This window comes from Desmodus rotundus, chromosome X (genome assembly GCF_022682495.2).
Source record: "Desmodus rotundus isolate HL8 chromosome X, HLdesRot8A.1, whole genome shotgun sequence".
In the NCBI taxonomy this organism is placed as follows: domain Eukaryota; kingdom Metazoa; phylum Chordata; class Mammalia; order Chiroptera; family Phyllostomidae; genus Desmodus; species Desmodus rotundus.
Window position 1 is genome coordinate 70,399,906 of NC_071400.1, and position 13,382 is coordinate 70,413,287.

Below are 13,382 nucleotides of genomic sequence, written 5' to 3' on the forward strand. Positions count from 1 at the left end.
AATAGTCTTGTACGGCTCATACATGCATTGAATGGAGTCTTGCTTGAGTGGCTCATGACCCACCTTGAAGTAATTCCTAGCTCCCTCAAGCCAACTTTTTCACATGAGGCCCCAAAGCTGCCTTCCCAAACTTGGCTCCAGGCTAAGACATGTTTACACCAGCTGTCACTCTGAGACCTGCATTTGGATTCTGGAGACAATAGGCTTGGTCAAGGAAGGAAACCAAGCCCTGAGCTCTGATAGAGGAAAGGGAATTGTTACTATTACGCAATACCTTCCTTTGTTACCACCTTGTTCCTCCAAAGTCTCTAGGATAAGGCACTTGCCTTTTATTTTTGTTACCACCTTGGTGTAAAGTGGTCAGTATGAGGCAGGGTAGTAAGAACGTAGGAAAATACCTTGGCAAGTGGAATGGGGAAACTGAGACAGACAGCTGAACACAATGGCCAAGCAATTTATAGCCAGGTGCAGATGGTCACTAGGGGAAGGCCCCAGTTCCTGGCAGGGGGCAAAACTGGGAAAACAAGGTCCTCACCCCCAGGGTAACATTTCCTCCCCTGGTGTTTCCTCCCTGAAGATAGGCCTCAGCTGTCTTTCAGCTCCAGGCCCAGAAAAGCTGCAAAATCATGTGAATGACACCAGGATCAGCTTAAATGATTAACATGACCCCCTGCCCTGTCACTGACCAATCAGTGGAGATTACGACCCTGAAAGGGCACACCTGGAGAACTGATGAATATTCTGCTGAAACCCTCCCCTGAGACCTTCCCTAAGATTCCCACCTGCAAGAAAAAGAGAAAAGCCTCAAGACTAAGGACTCTGCTTCATTGTGCTCTCCTTCTGGGGAGCAGCCTGAGCCATTCCCTTTCCACTCTTCTTCCCTCACAAACACACAACGCTAGCTAAGGCAATGGGCAGTTGGCACATTTTCGCAGGCTAATCCCCTGATCCTGTCTCCAAAGCTCCCTTTTGTCTGACTTCCCAGTGAGCTAAGGCAACACAGCCGAGGCTCTCATGTTGCTTCTTCTATGCTAAGCCCTTCCTTGTTTCATTGTCCCCAGCTTAAAAAAGTGGATCCTCATAGTCACCTGGACTTGTGGTGTGAAATCTTTCCTACACAGTCAAGAATGCACACACTACAGCTGGCCCTCGGTTACAAGTATAGTTTTAAAAACTCATTCATTCAATGTTAATGTCCTGCTTATTGGAATTGTATCATAGTCAACAGAGATTAACCACTGACAATAGTTGATTTCTACCTTATAGAGAGGATGCAATTTTTCCAATAAAGTTTGGAACTTCTCTTGTCAATCATGACCTTCACATAGGTGATAAGCATTGCATCGGGATGCACTGGGGGGAGGGTTATTTATTGATGGAGATTTCTGATCTAAAAGGGCTTTTCCCCCTCTCTCCTCCTACCCCTTGTCTTTTTGCCTGCTCTAAGAAGTTTTACAAAATGATTGCTGGTCTTTGTACTCATTTCTCAAGAAAAATCAAAGACATCCAAAAAGAATTTATCATTTATACAATGTAAAACAAAACCTTGCACTTATTTATGAGACTTGAGAACAATTTGGACATGTGAACAAAGCCTTCAAATGTGTCTTAATTGGTTAGCAATCTTTTAAAGAAATCTGAATATAAAAGCTTTTCTGAGGGGCAGATACTGCCCAGATCAGCCATAGTTTCCACTACTCCCTAATGTCTCATGCCTGCTGCTCATTTTTGGCTGCCTGACTCCTGAAGACATTAGATTTTGGACTCATGCTTATAAATGCACACTCTTCCCTACTACCCACTTTCATCTTTCTATCACTCAATTGTAGAAGGGTATTCCTTCATTGAGAAAGAAGTTGAAATATTTCCAGAGTTCCTTCCAATTTTGATTTTTTTCTTCCACATAAATAGCGCAGAAATATAAACTTCTAAAATAGTTGCCTTACCTAACAGGGGCAGTTTCACAGCAATAGCTCCATTCTATCTGTCAAAACCAAAGCTCAAATCCACATCTTTTACATGACAAAGAACAATATATATTTTGGGGGGTGGGGAGAATAATATATATTTATTTTCCCCACCCCCCAATATATATTTTGGGGGGTGGGGAAAATAAATGCTGCTGTGGGTGCTTCTCCGTGGATTCTGCAGCTGCTGGGGATGCAGGTTGATCTTAGGTCATAGGTGTAGTTCTCACCCAAGTTAGCACACCCTTGCAGAGGATGGCTAATGAAGGGGTACAGAGGCCAAACCCCTTTGCCAGAATGGAGGACAATTCTGAAGGGCCTTCCCATCTCCCCCTTAGGATCTGCTGAGGTCTAAGTGTCAACTGCTTGGTTGGCCAACTCCTGCCCAATCCTGCCTGCCTCACCTCTGTAGTTGTATTTCCTGAGAGCTGTTTCCAATAAGCTTTCTGCCCTGATTCTGCAACTCAGAGTCTGTTTCCAGGAAACCCAACCTAAGACAAAAGATACAGAAGGCAGAGTGATTTGCTCCTGCCATACTGATAAGCAAACATAGAGTGCTGGCAACAAATGCATAAATCACATAACGCTGCCATGAAAAGAATCCTTGGAAGTCATCAAGTGCAACCCACCCTTTTCCAGATGGGGAGACTGAGGCAGAGAACTAAAGTGATTTGCTCAAGGTATTATATACTAATTAGGTGAGAAAGCTTTGATTAGACTCTACACTGACTAATTATATCCAGGCAGAGAATATCATAGCATTTAATCAGCTCCCAGGAATCCTTGATAAAACATGAGGGTCAAACCAAACTATGAGATGTTGGAATCAATAAAAAGTGGCTTTTTAAACCCATCATCCATGGATAATGTCTCATTATGACCTCCTAACCTTGGGACTATCAACTAAATAGAGAAGCAAGGTCTGAGTCAGGGGTGGTAGTGCACTTTATTAACAAACAAAACAGTACCATACAGGCAAAATCATATTTCAATTGCAAAACAAACACTTATGCATACTCCCACATGTAGCACTTGGGCACATTTCCGACACAACATTAGGCACCAAGTTTACAATCATACTAAATGTAGTTCATGGTCCTTCAATATTTTTTCTTCAGTGTAGTATAAGTCCTTATTTAACAGTTGTGACAAAAGGGTAACTTTTAAAATCTAATTCTCAATCCTACAATGGAGTAAGACCCATTCAGCCTTCAGAACTGTGAAGCAGATGCCTTAACAGAGCCTGGCTCTATCAGCTGTTGAATTGACTAGCTTCTCTGGAATGGAGAAAAGACCTATGGTATCTTTCTTAGTGTTGAACAATCTCCTATATGGTAGGAGTTTTCAGCTCCAACTTTATGTTTATGCACATCTGGACTGGCATCCATTTTAATACTCAATCTATATAGCTTAATAGGGCTGACCTAATTAGAATAAATTAATTGGTTTTCTAAAAAGTTTGAGGAGAGGGTAATGGAATACTCAGGAGTTCTTCAATATTCAAGACTTGGATATGCTATCAACCTGATTATTGTTAAAGCTGTTGCCAGTTGAGATTTTCTCAAAAGGGTGTGTCAGAGCCAAGTTAATAAGTAAGTGAACAGAAACAATTGAAATAGATCAGGGATGTGATTTCTATTAAGTGGTTTGGTATATGTGCACCTCCCTATGTACTAGAGCATATCTAAGGCATTGTCAAAACTCCTAAATTAGTTAAAACACTTTTCAAATGAAAGTTAAAGAGCAGAAGAAAAATCCTACTCTTTGCTCTTCGGTGAGGCAAAACAAATACCTTAACTCCTCACACCATGGCTATAACTTAATTTTGGATTTATGATAAGGTTGATTATATAATAAACTTGGGTTGGTCTCCTTTGGTGGTCTTTAATTCTCATTCAATAAAAAATAGATTTGGTTAACGGCTGTTAGAAAATAAAGAGGATATGAAATAAAATGCTGAATATGGGAGAAGACAGAAGAAGCAGTCAGTAGCCTACTCAACAGCTACAAAACAATCATGTGACATTTTGTAGAAGGGCAAACATGATGGTATCACTCTATTATAAAAACATAATATAATTCAGGCATATAATGATTGACCTTATTAATAAAAAATTAATTGCATGTAACTTGTTTACTAATGTATGGAAATATGTTCATTGAAATTTTTATTTAAAATTTTTGGCACATAAAAGAGTAAGTTTTGGCTATCTAGAAACTTCATTTGATATGAAAGAATGAACGTTCATTCATTGATACTGCACAATAAGGTTTTACTGTGTATCCACCACGTGTGTACCTGAGTCCACTGAATCTTCTCAATTGCTTTATTTGATCACATCTATGTTGATTTTTCTCCATATACTTATATTGAAAAAAAAGCAGTGGTTTGTGGCTGAAACCTTTGGAAGGGGCTTTTAAAAATCTGATAGTTTTTAAAATGGGAAAGGCAAGAGGTGGTACTGCTCTGGGCCCAAGTAACTCCTTAGAGAACTTAGTCTTCATATGTAAAATCACCTAATTTCATGTCTTATATAAAACTTAATAACTACAGCAGGTGAATTTATAATATAGAGCCATAAATTTTTTTATGTATCTCATAGTCTCAACAAATAACAATAAGAAATTTTTAATGTCCATTTCAGTTATTTGAGAGAAACTGGAAAGTTAACAGTAGGGCAACCATATTGAAAACATATTGAAATTAACAGATCTAACTCTCCTATGGTCATAGGAAAAAAGAAAAAAATATGTCACTAAGGGCTTTCAGATAGCCAGGGTCTACTTGAAAGAAAGGAAAATACTGTTTTCCTGAAATTGGTAGAGAATGTTATCATCAATGATGAGTGAAGTGATATCTAGCTATATTCCAGGAAGAAGAGAAGATGCCTCATGTAGAGCTAGTCAGGGAGGCCTGTTGGGAACAATCCTAGCACTAGTTTACTCTGCTTACCTGGGGAGATATACAGAAGTCACAGAAAGTCAATTTAATAATTATGCCTTGGTAAACACTGTCCTATTTAAGAAGCAAAAGGGAAAACTATACAAGTGAGCTAACACTGGGACTAGATGTCTAGAAACTTCATAGGGATTAGAAGCAGTCCAGAGATTCCTGAGACAACAGCATACAAAATGCCCCTCCCCTCCTCACTCGTCTACCTCTACTGCTTTCATGTACTATTTCCTCATCCAAAGTGGGAACAGCTCACCCCAAGAAGCTGTGACCCCCGGTGCTCTGGACCTACACTTCACCATTTCCTAAAGACTGAAAAGATCAGTCACAAGCTGGGCTTTCACCTATTTAACCTCTACAGAAAGTTAAATGCTTCATTTTTGCAATCATCAGGCATTTTATGTTAAAGGGGAAAAACAGGACATAGAAATTATTTCTGATGAACACTTGAACTTGAAATTTAAAAAAATGATCACAAGGTTTTATTCTACCAATCAACATGAATTAGTCTACACAGACAAGTAAGATGGAGCTTGCGCTTAGCTTACTGATTTTAATGAGGTGACTCCGTGAGTTGTTTTTACTTTAACACAGACTAAACTAAGGGGTTACATCCAGTGCACTTAACGATAGTCTAATGAGACACAGCCATTAATTTGTTGACAATTTCTTGCTGATAGTACTAGAAAAGACTAAGACTGAGTGTACTTCAGGATCATTTCAGCAGCCTAAACTTGTATGCCACAAAACACAGGGCAGTTACTGATGTGGAAAATCCAATGATCTTCAGAAGGCCTGGCACTGAGGGGAGATGTCTTTCCCAAAATGTATGCCTGATTTCAGTAGCTGGAACATCCTAGATGAATGGACATAGATCATTAGCAGAAGACTCCTGAACTGACAAGGAGGGGCAAAACATATGTTCAAAATGAATGCATGGATATGCTTTGGAGAGTGGCAGCTACAATTACATCAGAGGCTAGAAGATGAAAGATATGAGATCTATATACAGTTACTGGTACATGGAGATGAAGCTGCCAAATTTACCTCTGATTCAGGTTCTTCAGCGTCTAGATTTGCCACCTTCCCCATAACATACAAGATCTGAAAGAAAGCAGCAATAGTATTGTGAAATGAAGTTCTATAGTTTTGACATATTCAAGGCACTGCTGGCCACAGATGAGCCCCCTGAGTGGAGTGAGGGGCAAAAAAATAGACATAAATATTTATTCATGTCAAGATCTAGAAAGGTCAGATACAAAAAACAATGCTGGACTCAGGAGGGCAGGTAACTTGGCTTCCTCCCTTACCGATCTAGCTGCTCGTTCTCCAGCTTCAACAGCTCCTTCCATATACCCGCTCCAATGTGTGGCTGTCTCTGTTCCGGCAAAATAAATCCTGCCTACTGGTTCGCGAATCACCCTTTAAATGAACAGAGAGGTCACAGTTCATTTAAAGGCACCGAAGATTAATGAGTCAATCACTGCCCTCATTTACCCCATAGAACACAAGGTAACCCAAATTGTTTCAAAAACTCCTATGTGCCTCAGCCCAAAGTGAAAGGCTCCTCCTTGTTTCCTAGGCCTGCACCCAAGGGTCTGAACTTTCAAGCCAGAGAGAATCAGGCTGTCAGATCATCAATCACTAGAGGCGATGTTGACCTTTTCCTAGCCATCCAGAATTGGAATATAAGAACATTCATTGAATTCACAATCAGATTTATTTGTTGTATGTTTCCTGTTTGTAATCCACTCTGCTCCTTATACTGTCTTTCCAAAGGGGTGCATTCTGCAAGAGATCTCATCTGACAGCTGACTACAGCCAGGAAGGCACTTCCAGGCTGCCAGAAGGAACTGTACTGGCAAGTGGAAATATACGGTGATTAAATGATCTCTGTCAAGGAAAAGACCTGAGGGATTATAAATCTCTGTCTTAAAAAAACAACCTCTGGGAGCTTCTGGCCAAGATGGAGGTGTAGGTAGACACACTGTGCCTCCTCGCACAACCAAAAGAAGGACAACAACAATTTAAAAACAAAAAACAACCAGAACTGACAGAAAATCAAACTGTATGGAAGTCTGACAACCAAGGAGATAAAGAAGAAACATTCATCCAGACCAGTAGGCAGGGTGGAGATGGGCAACCTGGGCAGAGAGGACTTGCAGCAAGGTGGTGGCTGGCGGACCCAGTGAGGTGGTGGGTTGTGGAATGGGGCAGGCAGTGCGGCAGCTAGCATAACCCATGGCCCCACATTTATGCATAGATAAACCAGGAGGAATGGTGGGGGAGTGAAACAGACCGCACAACCCAGGGCTCCAGCTCAGGGAAATAAAGCCTCAAATGTCTGATTGAAAACACCCGTGGGGGCTGAGGAGGCAGCAGGAGAAACTCCCAGCCTCACAGGAGAGTTCATTGGAGAGACCCACAGGGGCCTAGAGCATGCACAAGCCCAACCACTCGGGAATCAGCACTAGAGGGGCCCAGTTTGATTGTGGGTAGTGGAGGGAGTGACTGAAATCTGGCAGAGAGTGGAGCAAGCACCCTTGCTCCCTCTCGGCCCCTCCCCCACGTACAGCATCACAGCGCAGCAACCAGCGTTACCCCACCCCAGTGAACACCTAAGGCTCTGCCCCTTTACTTAACAGGCACGCCAAGACAAAAAAAAAAAAAAAAAATGGCCCAAATGAAAGAACAGATCAAAGCTCTAGAAAAAATGCAACTAAGCAACAAAGAGATAGCCAACCTATCAGATGCACATTTCAAAACACTGGTAATCAGGATGCTCACAGAATTGGTTGAATTTGGTCGCAAATTACATGAAAAAATGAAGGCTATGCTAAGAGAGACAAAGGAAAATGTACAGGGAACCAATAGTGATGGGAAGGAAACTGGGACTCAAATCAACGGTGTGGACCAGAAGGAAGAAAGACACACCCAACCAGAAAAAAGTGAAGAAACACGACTTCAAAAAAATGAGGAGAGGCTTAGGAACCTCCAGGACATCTTTAAACATTCCAACATCTGAGTTATAGGGGTGCCAGAAGGAGAAGAAGAAGAACAAAACATTGAAAACTTATTTGAACAAATAATGAAGGAGAACTTCCCTAATCTGGCAAAGGAAATAGAATTCCAGGAAGTCCAGGAAGCTCAGAGAGTCCCAAAGAAGCTGGACCCAAGGAGGAACACACCAAGGCACATCATAATTACATTAGCCAAGATTAAAGAGAAGGAGGGAATCTTGAAAGCAGCAAGGGAAAAGAACACAGTTGCCTACAAAGGGGTTCCCATAAGACTGTCAGCTGATTTCTCAAAAGAGATCTTACAGGCAAGAAGGGGCTGGCAAGAAGTATTCCAAGTCATGAAAGGCAAGGACCTACATCCAAGATTACTGTATCCAGCAAAGCTATCATTTAGAATGGAAGGGCAGATAAAGTGCTTCTCAGATAAGGTCAAGTTCAAGGAGTTCATCATCACCAAGCCCTTATTATATGAAATGTTAAAGGGACATATCTAAGAAAAAGAAGGTAAAAATATGAACAGTAAAAATGACAGCAAACTCACAGTTATTAACAACCACACCTAAAACAAAAACAAAAGCAAACTAAGCAAACAACTAGAACAGGAACAGAACCACAGAAATGGAGATCACATGGAGGGTTCTCAACAGGGGAATGGGAGTAGGAGAGAGGGGGAAATGGTACAGAGAATAAGTAGCCTAAATGGTAGGTAGAAAATAGACAGGGGGAGGGTAAGAATAGTATAGGAAATGTAGAAGCCAAGGAACTCATATGTATGACCCATGGACATGAACTATAGGGGGGGGGGGAATGTGGCAGGGAGGGGGTGTGCAGTATGGAGTGGAGTGAAGGGGGGAAATGGGACAACTGTAATAGCGTAATCAAAAAATATATTTAAAAAAACAAAAAACAACAACAAAACAACCTCTGTAGAGTTAGCATCTAAGAATTTATCTGGGGGCTAGCTAAGGGCAGGAAATGGGCCTTCATTACAAAGAGGTCTCAGTGAAGAGAACCACGGAAGGGCTGGGCTGAATGGGCAACCAAGTATCCTTTCCTACCTTGTTAGGTTTGACTCCTACAATGTCTATAGCCACTTTCATAAAATCTCCTAAGCTGCCTATCTCTACCCCAAAGGCCTTCAGCTTAATTAATAATTTAAAAATCCCATGTAAGGAAAGGGTTAATAAATTCTTTTTCTTTCATGGACAAATATGATCTTCAGTTACCTTTCTAACTCTGTTCCTTTGGAGACCTGATGAAGGTATAATGCCATCTATGTTACTGGGCAATACTGCTTATGCTAAAAATGTCTCCCCCAGCCCAACAATGGTAAATTGGATCTGGGTGGGGAAGACTGGCATGAATTATAAATACCTAGTAGGAGACTATTGCTTTGGGCTTCAATGAGTGTGGTACCTCTTGTGACTGGGCATATCTCTTGGAGGGACCCTGGGCACTATGCCAATTAGGCTATTACAAGAGACCATGGTTCCTACTGGGTTTCTAAACCAAAATGGACTCCCCCACCCTGTAGGGCTATCACCTCCTCACACCTTAGCTGCATATAGTGATGACCCCTCTCCCTGAAGAGGAATATATGATACTGCTCTGCTAGCAAGATGTGTTTAGTCCATGTCCTTCTGTGTAGACTAGTGCCAGAGCCTAGGGTAGTTGTGTGAGACTAAATGTGTAATTGAGCTCAAGAAAGCCCCTTGAAGAACACTGCAACTTGGAGAATTCTCACATGTGCTACTGACATCTGAAATCCTCACCAGTATTCTGCTATTGTTCTCTGTGTAGATAGCTATTTTTCTATGTACCAACATAACTTATTTTCCTATGGACATCCAGAAATACACAAACTGACTACTTGAGACATTATAAATAGGAATGTTGACTACTATTTCTAAAATTCCCATTGAACTTTGCTTATTTTTGTAAGTTTGGTATTTGGGTAGTACCTTCCATATTGAGTCATGATGCCAGGAGGAAAGTAGGCGGTATAACAGCCCCCCGAGTACTGTTCTTCGCACCAGTTCTTTTCTTCATAATGTACTGGCTGAAATTCAATGAGGAGAAAATTCCGAAAGAAAGACACAGCTGAAATTCTGTCAGTCAACAATGAAGGCTCTTGTGTATTTTACTTTTAAAAAGTTTACATTTTTAAAAAAGATGGACCTGGTTTTCCAGCACATTTATGGGGAAATATAGCAGAACCAAGTAATGTAATGGTCTTTTGTGAGGTACCAAGCAACTAAACATGTATACTTTGACTTTCTCAACCTCTTTACTCTGGACACAGGGCATCTCCAGGAAGATTCTGAAGTCTTTAGACCTAAGTCTACAGGATACCCCATCAATAATCAGGTTCTGGTAAGGTCTACTCAAATCTCTGGATTCTCTAAATAACAGACTTTACTTCCCCATCTACCAAGGAATTACTGCTGAAAAAAGGGTGGAAGGGAAGAGGTAGAATATAAATACAGTGTCTATGAAAGAGTTTTTTTTCAGAACCACTTCTCCAAGCTAGAAAACTGAATGATAGGAAATCTGATAAAAGGGGGAGAATTAAAGATTAAGATGTTTCTCAAGGGACATGAGAGAACCTTCTCTGATTTTTCCTAACACATCCTGCAAATTTGTTATTTGAACAGTTCAGATATAATCCCTTAAAAGAGCCCTAAGCTATCTGGTAGGATCTTCAGAAAGAATTTCATTTGCATAATTACTTTCAGTGGTGGATTGAAAGCACTGAAATTTCCAAGTGAGCTGTGAATTGAGTTTACAAATGGAAAAATAAATTAATATGACCTTGACCTGGCCAGAGAGTCTAGATTCAGTTGTATTGTCAAGTGTATACTGCAGTGCCTTCACCAACAAATGATGATATATCTGGCATTTTATTTCACAGCAGTCAGTTGACATTGACAGGAGGGCAGGCTCTTGGTTGTGTGAACTGCTCTCATCCATCCAAGAGATAATACCTGAAGCTCCAGGCTCTGACTACAACTGGCCACCAGTTATTCAGTGAATATTTAAATGGCTCAAGGAACCACTGCATCAAAAATTTCTTGCACCTATCAGCAGTTTTTAAAGGCCTTCTGTGATAGCTGAAGTTAATCCTCCAGTAAGCATATCCCTTTATACTTTCTTCATAAGCCTGTCAGGGAACCAGAATCTGCTTTGTTTTACCCTTAAGAGCAAACAGAGAACAACCTGCCAGGTATTCAAGCTGAGTGTTCTTACTTGTAAAGCTTCTTCAGATCCCAGCACTTTGGAGTACAACTCACAGATTTTTCTCTTTCTATAAAAAAAGATCCAAAAATGTTAAGGAAGTAGTAACTGATGAGTATAGAACAAACACTACGAGTTCCAGGGCTCTTGCCAATGAACCAGATTTATCAAGGAAAAATTAAAATCAATGGTCTTCTGTAACCACACAAAATAAACAATTCCATGAATCTTTGCACTCCAAGTAACTCTATGCCTCAATACAGTTATTTGATTTAAAGATTAACAGCATTTTCCTTCTTTTTTATAGTTTGCCTCTTACTGCCCAGTGTCATATCTAGTTAAGATTAAAATTGGGGAAATAATTTTAAGTTAAATTCAGTCATTTTAGGGATTGATTCTAAGTTACTTTTCTGGAATATGTACATTTCTACAATAATCCCTATTATAAGTCTGTAGTACATATGATTTTTTAAACCATCCTATATTTGTTTTACAGATACTATGAACATATAAAGCTCATTAAATCTTTTAAGCAGAACATAATTATGCTAGACCAGGAGATGCCTATGGTCATTCCAGTCTAGTAATCTGTAACTTTAGAGAATGGTTTGTGCACACAGGGTTCCAAAGGGTGTCTGGGGAATGAGTACGATGTGATGTTACCTCAAACACAATCTTTGGTTACCCTCATAAATCCTTATGTAAGTGACTAACACAGAACATGGCACATACTATGTTTTAAAAATCAGTAGCTTAATTTATCTAAGCACTTCTTGGAAAAGATATATTTTGAACTCACAACCACTCTTAGTGAAATTTAAAAGTTCTAATTTACTAAAATTGCCCATTTTAGAAATGAATGGTTCTATTTTGGGATTTTTTGGAACAAATGCAATTATATACTCTTGGTACTTACCTTCTTTAGTCTTTATATAGTTTAAACATTGAAAGTACTCCAAAATATTTGGTATAGGCTAACAGGCAACAGGAAAAAGGAGTTGCTAAAAATGTGGCAAAGGGTTTAATTCAAATATGCAAAGCAATCATTAAAAGCTGAAAAGACAGACCTGACTGGTGTGGCTCAGTTGGTTGGGCATTGTCCTGCAAAGCAACAAGTCACTGATTCCATTCCCAGGCACGGAATATGCTGAGTTGTGGTTTGGCCCCCCAATGAGGCTTGTGCTAGAGGCAACCAATAGATGTTTCTCTGTCGCATCAATGTTTTTCTCCCTCTCTTTCTCCCTCCCTTGCCCTCTCTCTAAAACTAAATAAACGAAATCTTTTTTAAAAAGCTAAAAAGACAAATGGCCAAGAATGGGGGAGGGCAGAAGAGGGAGAGAAGGGAAGGTTATACTTACCAGGAATAAAACAGATTTTAAAAGATGACACATGTTTCCCATTACATTAGAAATTAAAAAAAAATTATCCTCACCTGAGGTCACTTTATTCCCCATTGCTTTTTAGAGAGAGAAGAAAGGAGTGAGGAAGGAAGAGAAAGAAACATAGATGCTTTGCATTGATGGGTTGCCTCCCATATGATGTGCATGTGTGGGGACCTGGCAACAGGGATCTGGGATCCAACACACAACCTAGGCATGTGCCCTGACCTGGAATCAAATCCGCAGCCTTTCAGGTACATGATGCTCCAGCCAACTGAACCACAACCAGTCAGGGCTAGACAATATTTTGAAAACATTCTCCTAGTGTCTTTGAATAATGTTGGACAGAATGTAACCTTATAAATTTATCTAAATGTTCATGTTTACACCATTTATATAACTGTCAGAACTTCCATCTTGTGGATATACAGTGTTAAGACAGCAGGAGGATGAGGTGGAATTGTAAACACTGCCTACTGCAACCACATTACCATCAAATGTTTTAAGGGGGAGACAAATGAGGTAATGTCATGCAATATTAGGTCGCTATTTAAGTTCCAGGACAAACAGAAAAAGTTTGGTTTCCCTTCAAGGACCTGTTTATACTGTAGATCAATAATTATAAAGGAAAGGAAAAACTGGAAGAAGTCTCAAAACTGCTATCCTCCTATCTGTCTCTCTCTGTCAAATCCAAGCCCTTCATTTCAGAGATGAGAAGGTTAGGGCTCAGTGCACTAAAGAGAGTTGTTCCATGTCACTCAGCTAATTAATGGCAGGGCTGAAGCTGAAGTCTCCTGAGCATCCTACCTGTAGTTAGTGCTCAATAAAA

At 40.3% G+C, this 13,382-nt stretch overlaps 1 protein-coding gene across 1 annotated transcript in view; it reads right to left on the reverse strand.

The window, feature by feature from the left end:
* Nucleotides 1-5,297: 5,297 nt before the first annotated feature.
* MAOA (monoamine oxidase A) overlaps nucleotides 5,298-13,382 on the reverse strand; it is an 87,361-nt gene continuing 79,276 nt past the window's right edge. Inside the window, exons 11-15 of the mRNA XM_045187515.3 lie at nucleotides 11,187-11,244; nucleotides 9,902-9,999; nucleotides 6,231-6,342; nucleotides 5,968-6,024; nucleotides 5,298-5,776 (exon numbers count right to left, since the gene is read on the reverse strand). Of these exons, the coding sequence (XP_045043450.3) occupies nucleotides 5,636-5,776; nucleotides 5,968-6,024; nucleotides 6,231-6,342; nucleotides 9,902-9,999; nucleotides 11,187-11,244 (466 nt within the window). The 3' untranslated portion in view covers nucleotides 5,298-5,635. The remainder of the gene's footprint in view (nucleotides 5,777-5,967; nucleotides 6,025-6,230; nucleotides 6,343-9,901; nucleotides 10,000-11,186; nucleotides 11,245-13,382) is intronic.